The following is a 27,089-nucleotide window of genomic DNA, read 5'->3' as shown; positions in this document are numbered from 1 at the left end:
ACTGCTGCTCTCAGAGTCCCAATAAGTAAATGTGTCCTGGAGGTGAGTGCATTAAAATTCATTTGACTTATAAAATATGCAAATTCAGTCATAATTCTTCAGAAATACCATTAGAAGAGTCAGGCTTGAGGATCTCCCTTTATCTTTTTTTGTGCTAATAATACCACAAAATATGGTGATGTAAAATAATGTTGTCTAGTATTATTTTCTTAAAATAACTGGGAGTTAGGCTTGGAAAGAGATCATTGCTGTTAACTGAAAATTAAATTATTTTGCTAGAAATTTGATTTATAATTTAGCCGGATCTTTTTACATACAATACATCAGCAACTGTTGGATTGAGAATAGCTCAGCTGTTTATAACTCAGAAGTATGAGTAATAAAATAATTAAATCTTGAGGCGCTTTTTTTTGGTTGTGGGGCTTGGGCTTTTTTATGGTATTGAATTTTTATTTGTTGTGTTAATAAATTAAAATCAATATCTATTGGAGATCTGGAGGAAGAGAAAGTAGCTAAAGATGGCTGTATGTTTAACTGGGAAAAAGCCTACAAACTTCAGTGAAAGTTGCATCAGATCTTGGATCTCTAAGGTGTTTTGTTTTGATTGTGTTTGTTGTTTGAGTTTTTTTCTTTACATTGTGCCTACTGTCCTTTAATCCTGGCATAACTAATAATAATTAAAATACAGTCTTCAGTTCCTCTAGAAAATGCACACCCCTAATGTTTAATGGGTCATGCCTTTTGTTGCATGATCTTCCTGTACATCTCCATAGGCATGCTGTGACCAAAGCTCCTTTTTGGAAAAACAATTTGCTACTCTGTTTGTTACTATAATAATTCTTCCTTCTAAATGATCAATGTGGGATGTGGGGAAATAATATATTTGAGGTAATAAACTGTAGTGTGGTATTTTTCTTTCAAATAAGGAGCATAGATTATTTTTTTCCCCATGATTCAAGGCAGTGCTTGTTTTCACTTCACTTTCAAAATAAATTGTTACCCTTTATCACAGCTGTATAATGTTTATACTGAAGCAATAATACTTTTCACAAAGATGAATATTTAACTGAGACCTTTTTCAAGCAATATCAATAATCTAATAAGTTCACTAGAAAACAAATCCTCAGTGTTCCAGTATGGCACAAACCATACTGGGTGTAGCTCTACACTTGGATACCTGGTATACATGCCAGTTTTGACTAAAGTTATTTGTATTTCCCTTGCCTGGACTTTTTTATGCCTGGATATGGTAACTTCCTTAAATTATGAGCTCCTGCTTTCTGCACACAAATGGGTGTGTTCAGTGCTGATACTGCTGCCTGTCCTGCTGTCAGGGAATTACCTGACACCACACAGGATCCATGTTGTCCTAAATCACAATATATTTCTAGCACGTTACAATTATCATGCAAAGGCTAATAATATCTGTTGAAAATTCCCAATATCTGTCTTCAATTAATGGTATTTTTCTGTATGTAGGCTGAGCTAAAATGCCATCCAATATTACACAGGCTACGTGTAAATTGGTCTTGTTATAGAAACTTAAAGGTCTTAAATATGTCTCACGAGGGTTTTTTTTTTGTCACTGAAACATTCTGCTTTGGATTTATGTGTTAGGCTCATTTCACATATAGTTACTAAAGTCACAGTAGCACAGTATAAACTGGTTATTTTTTAATTTTATTTAAAAAAAAAAACCCTTCAGTAATCAAATTTTACTTTCAATTAAACTGCAGAACCCTTCTCTTGTAGCCCACCTTTGGTGCTTGCCATCACAGTATCTCACCTAGTCCTCTAGGAAATGAGATGAACACTGCCAAATTCCTTGCAGATTTAATGCTTTCCACTGCTCATTTTTCTTTTGTGAGTGTCAGGCGTTCTTTTTATAAGTGTGTCACAAGAAAGTGTAGTCCCAGCCAGGCTTGGAGGGTTTAATTAAGAGGGGAGGTCTCCCAGCATGCCCACGAGGTGATCAGGGATGAAGGACTGTATTTCCCTGAGGGGGATCATTGCACAGTTGCCCGTGCTCATTGTGACGCTGAGGGCTCTGATCCGCGCGCCTGCTGGGGCTTGGACGTGCACAGTGCTCGCTGTGCTGGAGGGACAGCTGTGTCACACGCTGGGGACCACAATCCAGGGCTTGGCTGGGCCACAGAAATGGCCTGAGAGTTGGTGGACACGGAGGGGAATGGGAGCTTTCAAGGCACTGCTCAAGGCTTTTGTAAGCTGTAAAAGAAACTCTTACCTATCGTGATATCCATGTACCTGCGGGGAAATTTTTGTTTTGTTTTCCAGCCCAGTGATTTTTAGAAGGTAAAAATCCCCTTTTTTTGGACTAAAGTTTCAAAGTTGAAATAATGAGTTGTGTCAAAGTCATGGAACGTTGCTGTGTTTGAAGAAAAAGTTCCCGAAAAAGTTTTAATTTCTTGTAGAAAATGGTTTTTTCATCCTGATTTTGATAAAATATTGCAAAAAAAAAAATAATAATTCTAACATGAGAAGTGCCTTTGAAAAGTGTGCAAGTATATGTGAAATAACGTTTTTTCAAAGCTGAAAAGTATATATTAGCCAAAATTTCAATGCATCCTAGTGTCATGACAACAGAATGTCAACTGAAATGCTTTTAGTTCTAGACATTGTATTATTATTTCCTCATTTTTTGACCTATTGTGCTCTTATGTAGCTATAAATGAGTGATCCCTTGCAGTCCTCTTTGGACCCCTCTCGGTTTTGGAAGAAAGATGAGGTTAGGTTAAATTTAAAGTGAGACTTCCCATGCACCTGTAATTGTGGATTTTCCAAGCCTAAAGGAAAAATAAAGTCATAGACATTAGCTGCTCTATTGAATTTATTTCCTACCAAGATTAAAAGATCTATATAATAGTGACATAGAAAAAAAATCTCAATTCACTCAGTTTATAGAAGTGAACACACCAGAGGGAAAGGAAGATTTAACTTTGTGAAATGTCAACAGACCAATTTCGTCAGCATAGATTTTCCATTTTACTTCCGAACATTACACATTGGCAGATAAAGATGAAAGAAAAAACCTGGCTTACAATGTTTGTTCTTCTTCCAGGTGGTAAAGAAATACCTTGCATTTTGTGGATGGTCAGTTAAATGTTGGGTTTTTTCCTGAAAGTAAATTATGGATTGCCTTGAGGCCATACTGCATTTTATTTCAATCTGCAACAGCAATACAGAAGAGCCCATCACAGGTGATGGGTTGCACTTGAGTGCATTTGTTGCTCAAAAATGAGCAGGAGAAGCTCAGGATTCTCTGTTTTCTGAGCCTTTTCCACTTTGTGCACAAAGAATAGAGGTGTGAGCTGGTGATTCCCAAACTGCTCCTTGCTTCCTGCTGAAAAGAGCTGTGGATTTAGTGGGTTGGTACCCTTCCATGAAAAAATCTCATATAGGAAAGAGACATTTTCATCCTTATCCCTGTATAAAAATACAACAGAATAACAATATATAAATCTGACTTAAGAACTAGACTCTCAGAACATCTGCTGCAGTTCAGCTAAACTTTCCCTTACCCTCCTGCTGGTTAACACAGCTGTGCACTGGAGCCATTGGGAACCACAGAATTCACAGCTGTTCCCTCCATGCCCATTGCATCGCAGAGGCCAAGATAAATAACAAAATAAAAATAAATAAACAAAATCAGGATGAAAACAACCATTTTCTACAGGAAATCAAAACTTCTTCGGGAACTTTTTCTTCAAACACAGCAATGTTCCATGACTTTGGCACAACTCATCTAAGTTTTAGCACCTGTAGTGATGCTGCACCACTTTCCACCAAAAGGATTAACCTGAAATGTTGCAAAATTATCTTGGCTGAGCTTTTACTCATGAAGGATTTCTGGGAAAAAGGCTTAAACATTTAGTATGATTTCCAGTTTCTAACCTAGAGGGACATGTTGGACTGTGGCTGGTGGTCAAAATTTCAAATCATAGTGTCTTTTTTTTGTATACTTTAAGCTCCAGAACAGTTTTGATTGGTTTCTCTAGTTGTAGTGAAAAAAGATGGTTATTTCTTAAAAATTAATCTAACAGTTTTGAGCCAAATCTATTTTTCAAAAAAAGGCTTTGTGATAAGAGGGGAAAAACAAGACTGAAAGCTGGGCATTGCTTTAGATCTATGTCATTTATGTGACAGTTGTCACAGTCATGGTTCTACCAGGGAGAATTGAGTGGCTCAAAGGGCTGGGGTCCAATCTTTTTCCCCTTTAGCACCTACAGTTATGATGAATGTACTTCATAGTTATCCCACACACTTTGCAGACATACTTTGCCCTGCTTTACAACTTAGTTTGGACCTGTGCCTACCTTGGCAGTGCTCTGTTGCATTTCATGTTTGGATTGGCAGATACCTCTCCACGTTTTGCTCCCACTCACTCTGATGAGATCCTGCTCCAACAAACACTTCCATCTCTGATTTATTATTTGCCCATGAGTAATGCTGCTAAAATCATCAGGGCTATGTCTGTCCTTGTGCCTGAGGGTCTTACAGATTCTACTCCCAGAAATTTATAAAGCCCTTTGGAAATAGTTTAGAGAGACAAGAAAGCAGCAGTAAGTCATCATTAGCAAAACAACTCAAATTTTAAGATGTTCCTTTCCTCTGGTGAGGAGGAAAGAGAAAGGAAAAGTGCTTCCATCAAATGACTTTCCAGGAATCTGCAAGACAGCTGTCATTTGTCTTGTGATGGTGCATCACTGTGGGACACTGTCATGATAGCAATTTATTTTCAGCTTACATTCCTATGCAGAATGGGGGTATTGTAATGCACTTACATTGCTATCCGAGGTTCAGTTTGAGAAAAAACTATTCTTCCACTTCTTCAAGGCTGAATAAAAACAATAATGGAAAATTCTTAGGAAAGAACAGAAAATATTACCCTTTTAGAGGCTTTTGAATCCTTCTAAATGCAGAATAGTGTTAAATAATATCTTTGCTGGAGAACAGCTTAAAATAGCCTGCAGATAACGGAACACCATAATGTAATAGACATTTCTATGGAAACACTTATATTTCTATAGGATAGCCTTATGAGCTCTTTTAAATTCTGTAAGACTTTTCCATTTGTTGAGACTACATGTCTATAAAGGATTATCAGACAGTTCTCAAAGGGCATAAAGCAAACCTTTTACTTATGATATGTGGATATAGCATCCAGAAATATGAATTAATGCAACAAAAATATTGGGAATAATATAGAAGCAATGGGTACACCCTAGCAGGCAAGTGAATTGCTGAAGTATGGCAAATTAGTTTTACATAAATAAATTCAAGGAGAGGGGGGGAGATAGCAGTGTTAGATAATGGCGTAGATGTACAGAAAGAATCCAGAGGGATGTGTTTTTGGAGTGGAAGGTAGAATGCCTGCTATTCATGCATATTGAAGCAGCTGGTTGATTGCTCTCACTGAACTGCTTGGCTTTACTCCAGTTGATGATGTTTGGAATGTGCAATGAATGCAGAGGGTGGTCACAGTTCTTCCTTCTCTTTACTTATGTGTGCTTTCTAATTTTCAGAATGCCTATGTCAACATCAACCGAATCATGTCTGTGGCATCAAGGCTCTCCGAGGCAGGCCACTATGCTTCCCAGCAAATCAAACAAATATCCAGCCAGCTGGATCAAGAGTGGAAGAGTTTTGCTGCAGCTCTGGATGAGCGCAGCACCATCTTAGCCATGTCTGCTGTCTTCCACCAGAAAGCTGAACAGGTGAGTTGCTTTGGGGAAAGGCAGAATGGTCCCGTGCTACCTCAGTAAAGGTGATGCTGCAGTTACTGCTTGATGGTTTTTGGCTTATGTGCAGTGAGGCTGGGAGCTTTGTTCTTGGGGGCTCAGTGTCCCAAAACAAACAGTAATATTTCCACCCTAAAAATGGCCCGTGTGCCCTGGTGGGTAAGAAATTATGTTTTCACTTTAGTAATGAGAAAGAATCTGATCATAACTGAAGTACACTGGTGCATTAACAAGCTGTTTTATTTATAATATTTCATTAGTGCTGTGAATAAATTCAGGATGATTATGGTCAGGAAAACAGTATCTGCACTCATGTATATGTGCTATGTGCAGAGGAATATTACACACATGACAAAGGTGTAGACCAGCAGGCAATTTCTAGGAGCCAAAGAATATTATTGTTAATGCATATTACAGAATTCATTCTAACATTTACAGTGCTCTCCATAGCCCCAGACTTAGTTAGACCTCACTGAACAGAGATTTCAGAGACAGCCGTGAACATCAAAGAAAATTTTCCATACCCCTGAACTCTATTTTGTGTCTTTAACAACTACTAGAACAGTTCAATAGTTCATAGCTAGAATAAAGATTTAAAATGTCACTGAATAAACTTTGAGCTTTTTTTTTTCATTTAAGCCAGGTTCACCTAATGATGATGCTTCAACATCGATGATATGTTGATTACATTCATTTTCCAGTGACAAACACTGCTTTGGGGCTCTCCTCAGTGTTGTTGGGTGCTTGTTTTTCCAAGTAGTTAATACCAAAGCTACTAAGTGGGTGTGCTTGATATTTATAAAAAAACCCCATACTTGAAGCATCTGAAGACAAAATTGTAAGAGCTAAGATGAAAACTGTTAAGCCAGAATATATGTGTAGAAAAGGTTATCTTAAAGAGTAAAGATTTTCCTTATTGTTTGTTTCTGACTGTAGAATCACAATGGATTTTTCTTAATTCCATGTTTCTTATTGACAACAGGCAATAGCATAGAGCAATTACTCACCCTACTGGGCACTTACTCATGTAAGCACTCTCAGTGCCTTTGATGGGACTGATAATGTAAGAAAATGTCCAGTACAAAAACTTTCATCTCCTTACAATGGGCACTGTAGTGGTTAGGTGTAGTCTTCATGTTAATAATTGGTCAATCATCATATATTCATAAAGAAAAATCAACGAAAGGATATATATGCAGTCTATAGTCACAATAAAAATGTTAGGGTTTATTAATGAATTAGATGGTTCTTTGCTTGGTTATGTTTGGGGTAGTTTTTACTACTTCATGCTTTATTGGTTGGTTTTTTGGGGTTTTTTTGTTTGTTTTTTTTTTTTCCATTAGTGACCCTCTATTTTTCTGAAGTGGCAGTCTTGTTTGCTGTTTCTGAGGAGCTGCTGAGGTACTGTGCAGCTTGAAAGGCAATAAAGCAGAAAACTATACTGACCTGCCTGGCACCTCTTCCCAACAAACTGAAGTTTGTGCTGTCTGACAGGAGCCAATCTCTCATTATTAACAGACTGCTAATTGTGCCAGCAGTTGCTCCTCACTTGCAGCAAGAGAAAATTCAGTGAAAGAGAAATGCTGAAGTGAAACCTGTGAACTCAGCTATAGAAAAGAAATGTGGGTGTCTCTGTGTCCATGATCCAGGACTAAAATTTTATCCCTGCTTCAGTAACTCTGGCATAAACCGATGTCCTGAGCTAATAATTTGGTCATTTAACCTCTGTATAGTATAAATAGTGAGGTGTTTGCGATTTGGTCTGTAACTAAGTCTGTTGTCTATCAAATATTCATTCCAAATGTGACTCTTTATTAGTTGGCATCAGCCGGGGTTTTTTTTTAAACTCAAATCAGGGCTTCATTATTTTACAATAAATGGGGCTTACTGTCAAATAGGGCTTTATTGTGAAGCAAAGATACAGATAAACCCACTATTTCCTCTGTTGCAGATCAAATCTATTTTTGCTCCCTTTGTTCTCTCAGAAAGGGTAATCTTGTTGCAGATGGAGCCATTTCTCCCAGAGTGAATCCCTGCTTCCCTCACATGGATCTCTGGTGCAGATTGTCTTTCCTTCTCCAGTGCAATAAGCTGCTGCAGTCTCTTTGTTCATTCCCTCCTATTGATTGAAGGTCTCTGTGATGCCAACAGGAAGCCAGTCTTCTAGGACCATAATCTTTCAGCCTCTGGCACACCCCAGCCTGTAAGGGAGCTGTTGGCTGGGGACAGAGATTTATGAAATATCTATAATATGCAAGCTGAGCAGGAAGAAACTTCTTTTTTACAGGTCTCTTCCTAAAGACCCCACACAGAAAACTGCACAGAATGCAATTTGTCTGGTTTGGAAGGATGAAAGGCTAAGTCAACCCTGCTGGGAATTGAACCTCACATCTGTCTTCATGTGCCTCAGAATCACAGTGCTTTCCTGGCTTTTATTGCAGATACATGTGGCATGTATGAATGGGACTCAGCTGAATTGATTCTTGGATGCTTTATTTACGTTCCTTTTTTTTTTTTTTTTTTTTTGTGTGTGTGCACATACTTGTCCTTCTTAAATTTTTCAGCACAACTAGTACATACTAAACCATCATCAAGGAAACAGCAAAGAAAAGGAAAAAATAGAAGAAAAGAAAGAGAACAAGACAAACCTAGCCTCCAGCTAGGCAGTCTTCAACACAAGTGTCTGATCAAAAGCCAGTAGATTGCACTCAAAACAACCGCTTTGTCCAGGTCAAGGTACCAGTCAACAGATTCAGTGGAGGTGTTTCCCAAATATGCTATCATTCCACCTGCTACAAATCTCTCAATTCTTTGGTGGTTTTTCCTTCTTTCCTATTTATTTTTTTTTCTTTTTCTTCTTTTTTAAAATTTCCCCTCCTATTCTCATGCTAACGTGGAGATATTCTAGAGCAAAAGAGAATCTGCTTCTCTAGGTTTATATATGTCTGAAGCTATTCAAAGTGTCAGGAGGATGTAGGACAACATGTCTTATCTCACTGAGATTTCAAGAGAGCTTGCTGATTTACTCCAGATGAGCTTCCAGCTCACCATCCACCAGATGGGGGAAGCACCCACACAGATGTCCTCCCCATTTTGGATGTAATCTTTGAATGGGCTAAAGTGTTCATAAGATGTTCACTCTACAGGTCCTCTCAGAATGAACAAATTAATGTTTTGAATTGGCCAGGAGATCTCAACCAATTAATTCTGGGTCAGAGTCTGCCCTCAGAAGTTCATGAGCAGAATTACTGTTTAAGGTAGTAGGTGTTAAGTGCACACACTAGATACTTGTGCTAATTCTCAGAAAAGTGACCCCTGACCATTTGTTTCATATTACTCTACTGCCCAAACAGGAAGATTACTGTTCTCATCTCTCAGCTCTGCCTGGATCTCTCTGAGCACATCTTCAACTCCCCTGTATGAGGCAAGGAAAGAAGAGAAGAGAAGAGAAGAGAAGAGAAGAGAAGAGAAGAGAAGAGAAGAGAAGAGAAGAGAAGAGAAGAGAAGAGAAGAGAAGAGAAGAGAAGAGAAGAGAAGAGAAGAGAAGAGAAGAGAAGAGAAGAGAAGAGAAGAGAAGAGAAGAGAAGAAAGAGAAGAGACATAATATTGATAAGATGCAGGGCTAAGACCAAAATATAAAGGGAAATTCCAGGAACAGCATCAGGAAAAATACAAGTAGCTTGATACAAAAAATTGAAAAATTCAGGGTAGCAAGAGGTATTAAGAGTCACTGAGGAAAATGGCTTCATGGTCGTCTTCCTATCTTTCCCCACAGCCATTCTGGCATGAAAGCACACTAGAATTTTGTTTTAAATTTTCTGGGTCCTGGAGAACCACACTGGTTATCCTGCAGATTCCACACAGAGGCAAACAGTGAGCAAGGCCTGGGCAAAAAGGACAGAGAAGTGCAGAGTACAAAATATCTGAGCTGTGTTTTGGAGCAACCACCTGGTACAGCAGAGCAGTCCCTGAGGAAAATTAGTAAGAAGTCTGGGAATCCTTTATTACTTGTTAGAATTTGCATGCAGCATTTGCAACTCAGGTTGAGAATTAGAAGTGTAGATCATCATTTTAAAGATGCTTTTGGATTGGATCAGAGACACAAAGGTACTGTAGGGACTTCTTTATTTTTTGAGACATTCTTCCTAATCTTTCTTAAATCCTTGTAAAGCATGGACAATTATTTTAGCCTGTCATTTCAAATAATATTTAAGGGGTTTTTATGTTCCCAATAGGAGATATTCTAGTCAATAAACTAATTATGAATTTAAGCATTTCATTTAAATGGTATTGAGTTCTAGTAGACAGTAATGACTCCTGTTCCAAACTAACAGTTAGTAATTTACAATTTCAAATGCAAGTTTTTGCAACTCAGTCAAATGGTGATTTTGTGTTTTGATAAGAATTTCCTTCTAGCATGAAGGGTTGCATTTAAATATATATTTTTTTTGTCTATCAGAATGTGTGACAAATAATAAAAATTAACAAAGCAGCTCTTTTGAAACTATCCAAATCAACAGCACTATGGTCTGCATTTTTGCAAACAATTTTTTCATTTTGCAACAATCCCTAAAAAAACCCTATTTTCTCTTCCTGTATGACTGCACACACAGCTCAGACCACTCGCACTGTTTCAGAATATCAAACACTGACAGGCTGCATCCCTTTAAACTTTTTAAAACAGATGATGTCATCTGCTCTTGCTAGGGGTGGAAGCAAAATTAACAAAGTAATTGTGACATTGTCTATATACAAAAGATAGATGCAGAACAGCAAGGTGGACGTGTGCAGTGGATCTTCTTGAGACTTCTCCCACGTACTGTGCAAATCACAGTCTGGAGATGTGACAATAGATGAGTAACAGAACTGTAAGAGCTTTTACTGAAATGGGTAGAGTTCAGCAGTTTTGATAAGAACCATAACAGTGTGATCCCAGCTGCAGGAGCAGCTGAGTCTCTGAGGTGTAAAGGTCTTTTGTTCACTGTTTTGACCAAGAGGTTCATGGAACAGCCCCAAAAGGGATTGATCCCAGCTCTGTGCTCTTAAACTGCATTAGAAATTATGTGAATTCCATTACTTTGGCACAAAATGTGATGACTTCAGCTTTATGCAGGGATGTTTGGGGATTTCATCTGAACAGATTCAACAGATCATAAGTCAAACCAGTGCAGGAGAACCTGCCATCCTTGCCTCTAGCTTTCTAGAAAGCACAGTCGTCACTGGTAGGTTTGTACTTTGTAGACATGAACTCTTAGGAATTCATCTTTTGTCACCAAATCTTTGTGCACAGAAGTGTTTACAGTGCAAACACTTTATAGCCTTGATTACACAGCAGCATGGTGAATAGCTTTACATTACCAATAAGAAAGGATGCTGATGCCAGAGACAGGGTTGAATTGGAATTCTTTGCTTTGAATCTCACAGCCCTTCATGCTGCAAGTGAGTGCTTAACTAACAAGCCACAGGTGAACACTTCAGGAGGTGACAAAGCTGTGATCCCGGGGTGCTTTTATGGTGTTATACATTCATCCTACAGGGCACTACATCTGTTATATAATTAGCTGTTCTTTTTTATAAATAGCCCAAGGTGTGGCAGGCTGGTTTAACAAAAAGATGGAGGAAGAGAAAGAATTAATGAGAAATAATGAGGTGGCATTGGGCAGCTCGTATGGACAAAATATGAACATGTGAGCTGTGTCATTGAAACAAGCCCTGCTCAAAAGAAAAACAGGGTGGGAGTCTTAGAGACTAAATTCTTCTTTTCTTTTACAGAATAGGCAGCCCCCAGGAGAGCTTCCTCGGTCTGTTCTGCCAAAGTGCATCAACACTGCTCTGGAGGCCATTAGAGTATTAAAATATTTTTTTCCACCCCTTTGCACCCCAAAGTGTTCAGTTTCTGGCTGGCTGTTAAGGCTTCCAACCAAGGTGCTAAACCATATCAATTGCAATGGCAATGCTTTTTTTTTTCCTCCCTCTTCATGGACATCTGCCCACCAGGAACTGGACTGAGACCAGCAGCTCATTTCGTGCTGGCTGCTTGGCAGCCATCAGATGGGAATGGTATCTGATCACTGCTGACCTGGGCCAGAAGCATGTGTGACACAGGGGCTTAAAGCCTTGGCATCCTAATAGTAACCCCACTGAGCTGGACCTGGGATGGGAGCTCCTTGAATGCAGACTGTTTGTCTTTCACTGAAATTAATGTCAGCAGTGATTTTAAATGGGAGTTTCTGTTCCTCATGTGAGTAGTTTTAAGGACAGGTAAATGAAGGAAGACAGACAGATGAGATAATGCCAAATGCAGCTGGAGCTGTCACTGTGCCCTTTTTATGCTTCACACTGGTGGTTTTTTCTAGACATGTTTTTGGAATGCAGTGTTGTAGCCTCCCTGATGGTGTGCAAAGGCTTTTAGAATGGATGTTTGCTGAACCTGCTTAAATAAGCATTTATTTTTAATCCAGAGGAAACAGAAAACATTCCTTTGGACCTAGGCGTCCTTTGAGTACTAAGGAGGTGACAGGAATGTACCTTTCCTAGATGCCCAAAAGGAATCCTTTGTAACATCTCTGTTCTTCTCAGTCATTGCTGCAGTCATGTGTGGCATTCTGCAAAATTTTCTAATGTTGATGAGGTTGTGTTGTGTCACTGTTGCTCACTGTTGCTGGAATTGTTTCAGTTCCTTTCAGGTGTGGATGCCTGGTGCAAAATGTGCAGTGATGGAGGCCTCCCCTCAGAAATGCAAGACCTGGAACTGGCCATCCACCATCACCAGACCCTCTACGAGCAAGTGACACAGGCCTACACAGAGGTATGTGCTCCCCAGAGCAAATGCGAGTATCTGCTAAGTGATAACAGACACGTGGCTGCATTTAGGTGTTTAGCTTTTTTAAATGAGGAAGGATTTCCTTTCCATTCCTGCAGTTCTTTCAAAGATAGAGTCAGACCCAGTCCCAGGCTGTAATACATGATTTCTCAGCAATTTGGTTGTAAGGAAAGAACTGGACAAATCTGAAATCATACAGAAATGAAATCTAGAACCATTGTTGGCACCCCAAAGAAGAGCCATTTTGCTATCTCTGCTGAAATGGGAGCCCCTTTTTGTCACCAGCACCTTTACCCCTTTTGCTTTCCTTCTGTGGATGAGCCCTGGCTCTAGCACAGGTATGCTAATGGCTCAAAGGATGCCAAAGGCTTTCTCCTTCAATGTACAAAACAAAGAGATGTAAAGTCCTAATTGCAACAAATGCTCAAAATACTTTGCTTTAGATAGATTCTAGAATCATTAAGGCTGGAAAAGACCCTTAAAATCCTGAGTCCAACTGCTGAGCTAAAACTATCATCTACCACTAAATCCTGTCCCTAAGCACCATCTGAGATGTATTTGTATATACTGTTGTAAAATAGCTCTGACCTAAATAGGGTATGTGCTTTTTTCCTTTAAAAGAGGATGCCAAGAATGCTGAGACAAATTCTCTGGAATTTTGTCAAAAAAACCCACATGAAGTTCTTTACTTGCTTTTTTCCCCATTCAGGCTACAGCATAAAGTAAAAGCTACTGACAAAAAGTCAGTTTCTCTGGACTGTGCTGTACTGGAGTGTCTCCCTGGCTGTGGAGGGATTTTGCTCCTTGCAAGGTTTTCCAAGCTGGACTGGAGGACTGTGGTAGTGTTTGCTATACTTAGTCAATTATCAAGTGAAGACTCCAGGACAGAATATATACATATATAAATACATATACATAAATACTTATATATATAAAATGGGTGTGTGTGTATATATATATCTGTATCTCCCACTTGCTCATGCCTTGCTCTGGTCATCATGGAGGAATGATAGATTTTCTCCAAACTCCATTTTTTTCCCTAGTGCAAACTGTGCTTGTTTCACAGATGGTACCATTAGTCTTGTCACTTCCAAGGCTCTGGAGGTCTTCCTGGCCCACTATAAAGGATATCTGCAGATTTTCACTTATTCCCTGTCTTTGTATAGAGTAGCCATGGGATGTCTCCACTAGCACAACAAAATCTATCTTTTGGTTCACCCAAGGTTACATAGCTTCTTTCAGAAGCATTTACATTCTGCCCATTCTTTTCCTAACACAAAGCCAGGAATATCAACTGGTGATAGGAGTGTGTATGTGTTTTCTGTCAGGTGGTGAACTAAACTTTCCCAGAGTCCAGCAGCAGTTTGCTTTGACAAATGCAACACTGGCACTTACACCTTATTGGGATTGCAAGTCATGGGGTGTGGGTCCATTCAGCTTAAGACTTTTATAATACTTAAAAATATGTTGTAAATAAGATATAAGTGAAGTGATGTGACTAACTTGGGTTGTTTTGCTTGTCTCCTTGCACAGTCCTTGAAAAATTTAAAAAGATTCTCATGAAAAGAGTTTTGTTGATTTATTTTTGCAGTTATGAGGAGAACATGGAAATTAATAAAAGAGCACAGTAGGTGGCTTCTGCAATTGTGAGGCTGTTCCTTTCTGAAATCTGCTCATTGGGGAACTCTGAGAGCACGGACCTTCTGAGCTATTGATTGGGAATGCAATAATAGTCATAGTTTTGGAAAATAAGCTTTTTAAGCTGAAGAATTTCAGAGATGCGGATGATATGAAACCCTGGAATATCTCTGTTATCTTTGAGAATACTGAGTACCACTGGTTACCTGATGGTCACAATGCTTCTTTTCATTTATTTAGTCCAGTGTGATGGGACAGGGATGTAAATTGGAGAGCAGAAGAACACTTCTAATAGCCTCTGATTTGTATTAATGATTATAAACAGGACAACACAATGATTTCAAATATGATGTTTTATCTCTGTCTGTCCAGAGAATAATCAGGAGGTTATCCCCATCAGGGAAAAATCATAACTTGTAATTTCTGAAGCTTTTTAGACAGACAACAAATTGCTATGCAACAGATAAAAACCTACATCCCATAGAAGGCAAAGGAGTAAGAGATAATGCAGAAGGGTAGCTATTAATAGGTCTGTATTGCAGCACAAACTTTGTAAGAAAGTTTTCCTGAGTAAAACATATGTGTTATATTTTCTGTGCAATCACATCTCTTACTGGTAAACTTTTGAACTTTTATTTTTAACCCCAGTTTGGCTGTTATTGTAGCAGTGTAAATCAGCAGGGACTCTATTAAAACCATTGGAACACCACCCAGGGAGTGATTCAAACCACCTCTAAGCCCAAATCCCAGTAACAGAAACACTGAATTACACAGTGGATTTAGCCAGTGCAAAGAGTGAGTTTCTGGTCTAATAATCTGCACCTACATGTGTCCATGGCCTTGGTTTCCTGTTCCCAGCAATTAAGAAGTTGCTGCTTGTCTTCCCACAGATAAAATAGGATGTAGTATGCCTTATCTTCTTCCTCTGGAAGCTGCTTCTTCCTGACTAGCAGCTAATGCCATCTCCATAATCTTGCCAAGGTAACACCTCTGCCTCAGTGTTTCCTCCCGAAATCCTCCATCATATCACCACTATCCACTGCTGTTGCTCCCTCTGTGACCCTAAAAGGCTCCAGCATGTGCAAATTATTCCAGCTGATCTTCAGCAACAACTGAAATTGAGTATGGGAAGCCACTCCCTTTGTACTCTCCAGTTATTTCCTGATCTAGTTCCAAATTACCTTGAATACTTAAAAAAACCCCAAGAATTTTCCCAAGGTCACCAAATAGTCATAAATATGATGAGATTTTACTCCAATTTTTGCCAGTATGCATCTCAAAAGGTCTCTTGGTTTCTCTGAAATGTACCACATACCCAGTGCTACCACAGACCAGGATGTGGCATGGCTTGCCAAAAGACAGAGGTTTGGGCATTAAAAGGGTATTTGCTACATTTGAATAAGCAACTTATAATGCAGGAATAAATGAGACATGGAAATCCTGGAGATGGGTTTTATCTTTGACTGATAATATTCAAAATTTGAACTGGGTGAAAAACATTAATTAACCTATTTTCTGTCAAGACTGGTGATTGTGATTGCATACAAATACACTTTTCAGGAAAACTTGTCATTTTCACTGCAGTTTGTTTGGGAGGGAAAAGCAAAAAGTAGGCTGGCAAAAGAGAGGGATTCCAATAGTGTCCTCATCTACCATTTCTGTTGAAAAAAATATTTTAATTTTGTAATCTGGAACTGAAAAGTTATTTCAAAAAGCCATTTTTCGAGAATCAGTGCATGCACACATTTTTTGGCAGAAATATGGTTTTTATGGTTAAATCTGTCATTTTGCCCCTGCAATATGAAAATGGTCCAGGAATGTTCCAGAAAAAAAAAAATTCTGACATTAAAAAAAACAGGCATTCTGATTTTTTTTTAATGCTCAAATGCCTCTGCATCTGTAAATATCTTTTAATATGCTTGAAAAAGGTTAGATGTGTGCAGAGGGCTTGGTATTTCCTAGCAAACTTCATAGTCTATTGAAAATTGAGACCATAGGTCCCTCTGAGCTGCTCCTGGGAAAGAAAAGAATCAGTCATATACTAATTTATTTTTCACTGCCACTGAATGAAATGCAGAATGGAATGTCACTCTTCTCAATGTATAGACATACTTAGTAATCCTACAAAAAAGGACTCTCCCTTATTATACAGAATATGAATGACTCTGCCATCTGTGATTTTCTTAAAATGCCACCTCCTCACAAAGATAGGCCTGCTCTTGCAAATGCCACCTGTCACCACGCAGTGTGTGTCAGGAATTTTCAGTGCCCAAGTGTCACAATGGAATAAAGCTCTGGGGTCTCTGTGTGCAGCCCCAGCAGTGCTGTACCTGTGCTCCTGCTGAGTGACACAGCAGGGCCACTAGGAAGCAAAGGCAAGTGCTGAATGTGTAAGTACAAGTCAAAAAGAGATGTTATGAGCTCTTTCTTCCTTTTTGACTGAAATAAGGAAAACACACAGCAGAAAAAGAATGAGCTAGGCTGTTCTCTGTCAGCTGTCAGATACTTAAGTACCAGTGCAGTGAAGCAGACCTATTTCTTCATTCAGGTGAGCCAGGATGGAAAAGCCTTGCTGGATGTCCTACAGCGTCCCTTGAGTCCTGGGAATTCTGAATCCCTCACTGCTACTGCAAACTACTCCAAGGCTGTTCACCAGGTGTTGGATGTGGTACATGAAGTCCTGCATCACCAGCGGCGCCTAGAAAGCATCTGGCAACACAGAAAGGTCCGGCTACACCAAAGGCTGCAGCTCTGTGTTTTCCAGCAGGATGTTCAACAGGTAATATACCTACTAAAGAGATAAAAAATGACCCTTTATTTGCAGCCATAAAGGTTAGTGATTCACCCAGAGGCTGATGCCATAACCAAGATTTCACACACAGCTCTAGAGATCGTCTAAAATCCTAATGCATCTTTCAGTATCTCTTGGTTTCATGTTGGAAATCATCAATCAGTCTATTGAATGATGATCAGTCCATTCCCTGTAAGAATGTGACACTGTTTTCAGTGGTTAATTTGTCACAAGTGAGCAATTAGCTATAGGTACCCTACTGTTCCTGAGAAAGTGATGTTTAATAGAAAAAAAGAATTTCAAGTGTAAAAAGCAATTGAACTGTGGTGTGTTTCACCTTTCAGTGTGGAAACAACATAAACTGACATTTTAGTGGTGCTGTTTACATGGTCTTTGCACTATTACCACTCATGGAGTCCACATACCCATGCTATGAGTTTGCTGGCTCCAGTGAAGTGCACACCTCAATGCTCAGAGCCCTCCTCACAGAAACAAAGTTTATACAGCACAGGCTTGTCTCAGAGAACCTCAGCTCCAGGTGGATAACTTTTCTCTCCCAGAGGAATTCATATGAGTGCCAGCACAAGAGTGTGAGTGACAGTAAGGATGAGATGCCATGTTTGTAGCTGCCAACTATGCAGGCACAATCAACAGATGTTCCAGGGCTCTGCTCATTCAGGGTGGTGTGGTTTGCTTAAGGGCCCCATTATAGCCCAAAGCAGATGTTGGGAGCAATATGGTACTTGCTTTAAATGAAGAGGCTGAATGCTCTAATCATGTTTATGGAGCATTCTAATGTCCCTGGGGTTCTTTATGCCACTGCCTTCCTCCAAGTGAAAAATGAGGCAGAGATGGAGCGACAAAGCTGTCACATGCAAAACAGACATGGACCAACAAGGACAGGAGACAGTCAACTGTTATTCAATGTGCAAATCTGTGGTGCTATTAATGCCATAACTGGAATGCACCAGCACAGACAGAACTGTAGCTGTAGATGTCCTTTGCAAATATTTGTGACCATTTCTTTGGCAGTCTTCAAAAATTTGCCAGTATTTCTACCTACTCAGGTTTTCCTCTAAAACCACAAAAATATTCCTGACATATATATAACTAAAACTGGGACTTAATGTAACAGATGCTTAATTTAAGCAACTTCTCTTTCATTCTGTGTCAGCAAACATACTGCATGGTAATGAAATTCATAAGCTATATATTAAATAGAGCATATATTTGGTATTCAGTTAGAATACTTTCAGCAAACTACATGAAGTTAATACAGGGTTAAAATCTGAAAAATCAAGTGTTTTTTAAATTCTGATGGTTTTATACTTTTTCTAATTGTAGTATTTAACATCAATAAGAATCTTAGGTATTCTTCATTCTCTAGGGTGATTTACACTTTTGTTCAGTCTTTCCAAACTGAAACTTTCTTTCTTACATCTTCTGAATACAGTAGAAGTGTTTATGAGGTTCATTCATGAAACCCATTCAGACTTCCCACACATGCAAGGCAATGAAGCTGTGTCACTGGTTTTCAAAAGGAGCAGGTCTTTGTATGTGCTGTGGCTTTTGGTGAGAGAAAAAGAGACAGGCAGTAAGAGTCTCTGGAGCACAATCACTTGAGAGAGCATTACTGTGTGTGAGTTCTGTTGGCAGCAGTCTTTCCAAATTTTTCTCTTAATGGGTAGTTATTATCTGGGAAGCAACAACTCAGTGACAGACATGCTTCCATCCCAGCACACACTGGAGGCATCTCTTTGTCCTACTTAGAAAGTAGAGAGGAAAAGATGAATCATTCTGTTCACTAAACATCTGTACTATTCAAGATAAATGCTTTGTAACTCATAAATGAAATTATCAGCTAAACAGAAATATGAATTGTAGATTCTGTGAGGAGGAGGAAGATATCTGAGTATGTTGATGGGGGCTTTTTTTTGAAACGAATCACCTCCTGTATATCTGTCATGCAATTCCTATTATGCTTATGTGGTTAAAAGCCCATCAGTTGGTAGATGAAGCTGTCTACCTCTATATTGTCACTGATTATAAGCAACATTTATCTATAATAATTTCTTGCCTTGTCAAAATTTAATAACCTTCAACTGAGCTCCCCCTAGTTCAAGTCGAAAATGAAAAGATGTGGGAGAAGAAATCCTGACAAGAGAGCCCTGAGTTTATTAGAATTCTCTGTCTTCTAAACACATAATGATACAGCATAATTTATCTATGATATTCTGTCACACAGCTCAGAATTAAACAGTTTCTCACAGGTGCAGTTTTCTCTGTCAGGATATCCTGTGGCTCACCCTCTCCAGCTGTTGCCCAGTGCAGTAAAAGTTCTGGTGAACGATGACGTCTGTGGCAGAGCTTGCACTCCTTCACTTGTTCATCCCTACCTTTCTTGTCATGTCACCTGTTGTGCATCAATCTTGTCTCACATGTGGATGTTAATAGGGACAGGTTTTGTTGAGTTGCATGTCTTAATAAAGACTGCAAGATTATTTTGCATCCTCTCAGTCTGCTATTAACAACATTAATAGATTTTGGTAAAGACATCTCCAAGAAGAGACTCTTATGGACCCTGAGAGACCAGTAATTCCTTATCTAACTACTCTGGTTAGTCTTCTCAGAGGGATTGAGTATTTGGCCATGGAATATCAAGAGATAATGGAGAGGTCTTGCAGAACTGATTAGCTGGATGAAGGCTTTGTGTAGGCCAAGTGTGTGCCATTTGAACTGGATTTGGGAGTTAAACAGTGTTCAACAGGGCTCCTTCATATAATTTCTAGTTATCTGCACTATTTGCAAGGTAAGACTACCTGCTGCATGTACTAATGGCACATCAGGGCTGTGTTCTCAGAGGTTCACACTGTCAAGGAAATACTTCTGATTCTAGCTGGGTTTCAGCATGAACTGCACAAAATCCCTGCAGTTACAGCATCACTGAAATTCACATTGTGCTGTATAAAAAACAGTGTAAACACTGTGGATTGCCAAGTTACAGTATTAATGTAAGAAATGTTATGCTATAAAACATTATTAGAAATAATCACTAGCTCACACCATCAGACATTTTACAAGACTATTTGCTACTACATCTATGTATTAATACAATTACATCCATTTGCACATGTGAACCAAGATAAATAATGGTGTGCTAAGGATGCTGAGTTATGAATATATAGTGTTTTAAAGAAGGAAAGAAAATAAATGGTGTGAAACTGCATTTGCAGCCTTCCCAGGAAATAGAGCACCATTCACACAAAAGCAACAGCAGTTAAGAAAATTTGTGAGCTGCCATAAGGTTCAACACAGGCAGGAACTGACAAGAAACTCTTTTAACACCAAAAGTATTTAGGATCATTATAAAAATGTTGGGTTGCTGAGTGTGTAAAATACTTCATTGCTTCAGTTGTTTTTTAGAAGTTCTCTGGTTTCAGATAGGGAAGACCTGCACTGTTTGATCATTTTAGAACATAGCTGTGGGAGGAGGTGCTGAAATTCTCTCCTGCAAGGGAGAAAAAAAATCCCTTTGACTTTCATGCCATTATTTTGTAGTGGCTGCAGATGCATTGGCCCATTTTTGGTACCTTTTCCCTTTTGCTCCTCTCCACTCTGGGTCTTCCCCTTCTGCAGACTATTTACCATCAAATTAATGCCATTTCCATTTCTGTTGAGATTTGAAACTGTTCTCATATTTTCTCACATTCCAACTGCTTTACACTGTTAGGTCCTGATTTATCCTGCCAGCCTCTTCATGCATCTCTCCGCTCTAACATGTTCCCTTGCCTCATAAACAGCAACACCATGAAACAGCAAGGGTAGCAAAAAGCTTGTAGCATAAAATGTTAGCAAACAGCCTTAGAAATAGCTGAAGTAAGTTTAAAAGGCTGTTCTTCACCCCATTGCCTCCCCAACCCCTTTGTTTCACATGGGCAAGACTTTCACCTGAATTCTCCACTCTGTAAACTCATTCAAGTGAAGCACACCTGTTAAAGTAGAAGGAGAAAGGAGACCTATTTGATGAATTATTGAAGGGGTCTGGGCAAGCCTGGAACTTGGTACTTTAGCGCACTTTTGTGTCAGAATAGTCACACTGACACTCATTCTGCAGCCTTCATTGCTTCTCACAGAAATTCTCAGTCTTTCCATCATTTCCATACCTACATGCCAACACAGCCTGGCACAGGCAGCCTGTTTCTCCACAGACTCATGTTTCTCTGAAGATCACTGCTGGTGCTACTTTCTTCTTGCTTCACTTTGGTTGGAATGTCTGCCTGTAAATGAAGAGTGGAAAAATAGGTGGATGTAGAGGTACTGTGTGTGCTGGTGGTTTCTTGGCTGTGAACAGTGTTGAGTTAGCTGTGGTGGCTCTGCTTGGCAAAATGGAGCAGGCCCCATATGGCAGATGAAGACCAGTGATGAACAGCAAGATGACACTGACAAACCTTTACTGGTGAGAGGGTAGGCAGTGCTAAGAAAGCTGGAACTGTTGCCTTTCCAGCTGCAGTGATGTCTCAAATCCTCTTGGTTACTGAGAAGGTCAAGCTAGACTAGTGTCAGGTTCATCTGATTTCTCTAAATTTGGGATTTGCCTTCTGTTGGCTTCATGCCCAGATACATTAAGGGACATAGTTTTGGTTTCCTTACGTGGTTATCTGCCTTCTGGTGATGGATACAAAGGCCATGTGGCCATTCTGATATCATTACATTTGCCAGCTGCCATTGTTGTGGGAGACTCCAGAGTATTGAAGAGGAAAGGCTGTCTCTCTTCATAACCAAGCACTTTAACTTGTAATGTGTCTGGCTTTTACTGGCAGAGAAAACAGATCAGGGCATGATCCTGACATCATTCGTATGGAAAGATGTCCTGCCAACATCTGTCTGTCTCCATACACTATCTGAGAATGCTGAGCACTCCATGTGATCTATGTCGTCCATTTGCAGAAGAATGCTTGGATATTTGAGGCAGTTTATGTTTCATTTAGCTCTCACACAAGATTTTAGAGGGTTAGGTCTGTGTATTACTCCCCATTTGCTTGTGTACATTTGGTTGTTTTGATCCCTTCAAGGCAGTGAAGTGTTCTCCAACATTCTGTAGTTTTCCAACATGTTTGTAGTTTGTTTCAGAGACAAAGGAAATGAGACTATATATCTGCTTTTATGCTTTGTTTATAATAATACCTTCACTGGGTCTTGTAAAACAAGAAATTTATTCATAAACAATTGCTAAGGAAGAGAAAAGAACATTATAATTAAGTCAAGATTATATTTACTACCAGATGACTTCAGCCACATCAGCCTGCAAAAATACATCACATGCTCTGTGTGCCATCTGAACAGATTTAGCCTGTAAATAGCTCCCACTGTCAGTCATTAATTAAAACATTACAATTCAAAGCAGCCTAGAGAATTTTCACAACTCCTTTGGTAAACTGATGTGGTCATGAGATGCATTTAATGTTTGTCACTTACATGTTTACATTTTCAGAGTATTACTGCTGCACTTTCTCTGAGCTTAGAAGGTGTATGTGACCTTACTGGCCATAAGTGATAGTGAGTAGAGCTTCTAATTAGGGTTGTATTGCCCCCCAAAAATAATGGAAAGTGAATTAACACTGGAAAAACTTCTTGGCAACCTTCTCCCAATGGGATACAAGAGAGGAAACAACCTTTTGTTATCCATGACTAAGAGATAAATACCTTTGTTCTCACTAACCCTGTCCTTCCAGCAGTTGGTGATGCCCCTGGTTTATCATCTGATATGAATATCTCACCAGACAGTTCTGATAGAACACCAACTTTAGATAGATACAACTTTTACCTATACAGCTGTAAAGGACCAACTCATGTGCATGTGTCTCCAAACTCACGTACATCTCTAACACCTCTGATGTAGCACTTCTCTGCTTTATTATTTATGCAGTAAAGGATGTACAATTGCAGTAAAAGGGTTTTCTGTTTGCTTCCATCCACATCACAGAGTGTGCAATTAAACATTTTGTCAACTGATTTTTCACAGCAATTTTTATTCCATTCTTGTTGCTCCTGCCAAAGGAATGGGAACATTTTCAGGCAATGTGAGTGTGAGTCCAGGCATTGAAGCCTGGGGCATTGTAGCCCCACTTGTCTTCCAAAGAGGACTTATAAGTAACCAGTGCTGGAAGGAAAGTGGTGGTTTATTTGTGCTGATTAGTATCCTGCAAATATAGTGAAAATGGCCACTTAAATAGCAAGCATCGCTGAATGATTTAATTACTTATTTTGAACTATTAAAAAAGGACTGTCAGTCCTTAATTTGAACCCACAGTGGCATGGGATTGTGCAAGAGTTTCAGATGATTTCTACTGACTGTGGATGTCTCTCTAAGCTCTAGTGGTGACAGAGTATAGATTAAGAGCACCCTGCACAGCTACACAGCCCCTGGTACTCCTTGACCAGATTGTGCTGGATTTGCTGCACAAGGAACCACACTATGAAGGAGAATATTGCAGACATAATTCTTCAGTTTCTGGTGATTTCATAGGGATGTTTCTCTAGTTCCTTTAGCTTGCAAAGACATGGAGCATTTATTGGCAGTGTGCTCAGGGTTGTGCAACACAAATAGGACAGGGTTCTTGGAAATAGAACACAACTTAAAGAAGTAATGTGCATTTTTCCTCTTTGTCAGTAACTCTGTCTTAGAAATCCTCTCTTTGAAGGGCCACAGCAGAGCTTCCTGAGGGATTCATGTGGCATGTTGCTATCTGGGCACGTTCAGACAGTGTCTGTTGGTATAGAGGCAGGCTCTGTGTTTCTGTCCAGGCAGAACCCGGGACATTTGCACCCTGTAAACACTCATCACTGTATGGTATAAGAACACTCCAGAAGTCTGCAGCTGTCAGCCTAAAAAGTAAATTGCTTTACATACTTCAAACTCACATAAGAGAAAGGGAGCTCTGTTCTTAATGTCTGACAATGCTCTTAAATTTAGACCAGTATTATCTTGTAATATTTTTGTGCCAAAATTCTTCACAAAGAACTATAGGTTTAAATTTTTGTTTAAAGATATTTATTCTGGAAGTACCTTAGAGGTTGCTGATTAACAATACACTATCCTCTTAATAATTTGATTTAAAGTGAAATTTGAAATTATCTGGAAACAATCATCGTCTCATTCTTCCTTTGCACAGTTATTAAGACAAGCAGAGCATTGTTCTTTGTGCTCCTAAAGAGTCACTGATGAAAAAATAATAATGATCACTTTTTAATTTATACACAGAGCAGTAGTGCAAGGGATATCCAACTCTGGGGGCCAGATTCAGTTACCAACTGAAGTTTACTTAGCACTGATGTATGAGCAGTGCAAGACCACCTTGATGAGCTTCACAGCTCTCCTGGGAGATAAGATCTGAAGAAATCTGAATGAGCTAGCTTGATCTCTGAACCTAATGAAGTGAGAAGAGGAACAGAAAAAAAAATTGTTGTCTGTCAAAAAATGTTTTTCTTGTTTAGAGCACTGTCTGTCCTTCAAGACCTAGTTCCTCTCAGATGGTCTGTCTTGCTACTTCTTGAATGGCAAGTGTTTGGGTTCTTAGGCTAAGAAGCTCTTGTGGAAACCCTCTGAAATCATACTGACTCATTGAGGATTTGGATCTGCCTTTCAGTGGATGAAGAGGAAACAAGTCATAGCATGGGGAAATGGAGAAGGTGATATAAAGATGCAGTTCCTTCTCTGTAGGTAGGTGTAATGATCCATGGTCTGTATTTATCCTGCCTGTCTTTAGAAGCATAACTGAATCATCCAAGTCAGGAGCCTAATGCAGAGTTTCATTTTATAGTCAATGGAGAGACACTGGCATCACCTGAGAATGACTCTCATTGTACCCTGGATACTTCCCTCTCTTATTCCAGACTGTCAGGAAATAATGATAATGTAGGCTCTTCAGACAAGACCTTCATTTCACTACCTAATGTTGGGTGGGATTTATTAGGATGCAGGAGCCCAAATCCTGTGTGATGCCATTCTGCTGGGCATTCAGTGTCTTCCTGATCCCAGATTTGCTTTGCAGCATTCTGCAGGGAAGTCAGTCCTCAGCAAACTGCTAAAATTTGATGTTGCACTTAAACAGAATTTGTAGTCATTATGTATCCTGTCCTCATTATCTATTTCTGTCCCAGGATTGTTTGCATGTCAGGATTCCTGAAAATATCATGTGTAGTTTATTGTTTCTGAAAGGCATCGTTGGCTCTTAGTGTCATGGCAAAGGAGGAGAGAGAATTAGGCTTGTCTGTTACTGATTAGCCTTACAAAAATAGAAGGGTTGCAGTGGTGAAGAAAGAGAAATAAAATAGAGTTTTCTCCAGCTATATGTATATTTTTTTGAAAGCAATTGCTAGAATGAGTAATTGTCATAAGGACATGGAGAAAAATAAGGTCTTTGAGTAGATGTAGACTGGAATGCCAGAAAACTTTCTGCCCTGTAACTTTAAGAAGTAACAATAATAGTAGTGTTTCTCGCTTATTAAGGTTTATTTCATTTCAGGATTATGGGTTTTCTAAAAGGTTGATGTTGAGCAACCTGCCAAAGGTCACTTCAAGCTTCATGACTAGAACTTTTTGTGTCAGGATGTCTGATCCCTGCTCTAAACCAACAAAGTCATTGCTATTCCAGTTTTACCCCTTATGGAAAGATCTTATAGGATTTATTGGGACTATCTAAAATTGAAATAAAGGTATGTTATGCTAAGAAATAAATATGCTATTTTAGGCACTGGTTTAGGAGTCCAAAATAGTCATTCTTTTCTACTCCATTTGTTTCCCTTGATCTTTCCTTTCAATTATCTCCTCATATGGCTTCCCAGCTTTTTCATGGTCCTGCCTGTCACTCAGAATGATCAATCCTCTTTCATATTGCTTCTGATTGATGGCCAACAAAAGGTATTTTCATTGATGTGAGAAAAAAACCTTGCCAGACAACAAAGAGCATAATGAAAGCTGGTTGCTAATGTACAACTCTAACACTTTTCTCTGTGTTTTCCTCCATGGAGCAGCTGCTCAGCCAGATGGTTACTTTCCCCCTCTGTAATGAATTACACTCATGGTTTGAGATTATTATGTCTTGCTGAGTAGCAAGAGCCAATTTAGGCTGAGCTGCTCTGGCACCATGACCTGTCTCTGCCCACTGCTCCTCTCCATCCCAGTCATTCCTGTTAGTTCTGCTCATCCTCACAGCTCTGCCTTGCTCCGTGCCACAAACTACCATCCCTGGCTGTGCTGGGCAGCAGCTCTTGGCTCTGGTAGCATCTCCTGTGGGCTGTGCCTGGTTCTGCTAGCTGCCTTGTAGAAGAGTTGACTGAAGAGTTCTGGTATTTCTTTCCGTGGAAGAGAGGTTGTACATTATTTTTAACTAAATGCAGAGTTTCAGCTCACAGGAGACTTTTAGGCAACTTCTTTTGTTTCATATTCCTCACAGGGAAGTCTTAGACAAAGCTTCTTGCTTGTTTTTAGAAGCTGTAACCTGGATTGTAGTTCTGGAAGCTATTGCCTAGGCTGGGGTAACCCTGCAGGCACATTTAGACAGAGCTGCTTGGCTCCAACTCCTGTATACTTTTACAGCTATAAACTTCTTTTATGTTACACTGTGGTTCCCTTTAACAAAAATGTCTTTCAAATGTGAAAATATGCAAAGCAAACACATTTCAGGTCTATCCATTGGTCTTTCACCTTTCCACTCCCTTTGTTTTGAAAGCTCTTGACTTGGTTTTTTTCCTGCCTTTTGGATTTTTTTAGATGGAACATGTATTGAGGGATGGAGAAAATTACTTTTATTTTTGGCTTCGGCAACATATAAAACATTCTGACCTTCAGATGGTTCCCTTCCCAAATAAGGAGGAATAGTTGTGGGGCGGAGGGAAACCACAAAATGAAACTTTTTTATTATTATTATTTTCCCTGTTCCTCCAACAAAAACTAACTTTAAACAATCAAAATGTATTTTGGATATGGTTCCTGCTTGCTTACCTCTTCAGGTTTTCAAAGTTCACAAGGTGTTAGGAAACAACAAGAGAAGGAAGTTCAGTATGAGGGGATGCTGTA

At 39.3% G+C, this 27,089-nt stretch overlaps 1 protein-coding gene across 18 annotated transcripts in view; it reads left to right on the top strand.

Moving 5' to 3' along the window:
* Positions 1 to 27,089, top strand: part of KALRN (kalirin RhoGEF kinase) — a 475,447-nt gene that overhangs the window by 218,229 nt on the left and 230,129 nt on the right. For all 18 annotated transcript variants that reach the window (XM_068195349.1, XM_068195340.1, XM_068195344.1 and 15 more), the window contains 3 exons: positions 5,544 to 5,735; positions 12,436 to 12,567; positions 16,769 to 16,999. In XM_068195349.1, the coding sequence (XP_068051450.1) occupies positions 5,544 to 5,735; positions 12,436 to 12,567; positions 16,769 to 16,999 (555 nt within the window). The remainder of the gene's footprint in view (positions 1 to 5,543; positions 5,736 to 12,435; positions 12,568 to 16,768; positions 17,000 to 27,089) is intronic.

The sequence above is a fragment of the Anomalospiza imberbis genome, chromosome 7 (assembly GCF_031753505.1).
Source record: "Anomalospiza imberbis isolate Cuckoo-Finch-1a 21T00152 chromosome 7, ASM3175350v1, whole genome shotgun sequence".
NCBI lineage: Eukaryota > Metazoa > Chordata > Aves > Passeriformes > Viduidae > Anomalospiza > Anomalospiza imberbis.
Note: the sequence above shows the minus strand (reverse complement) of the source record. Positions and strands in the feature narration are given on the sequence as shown.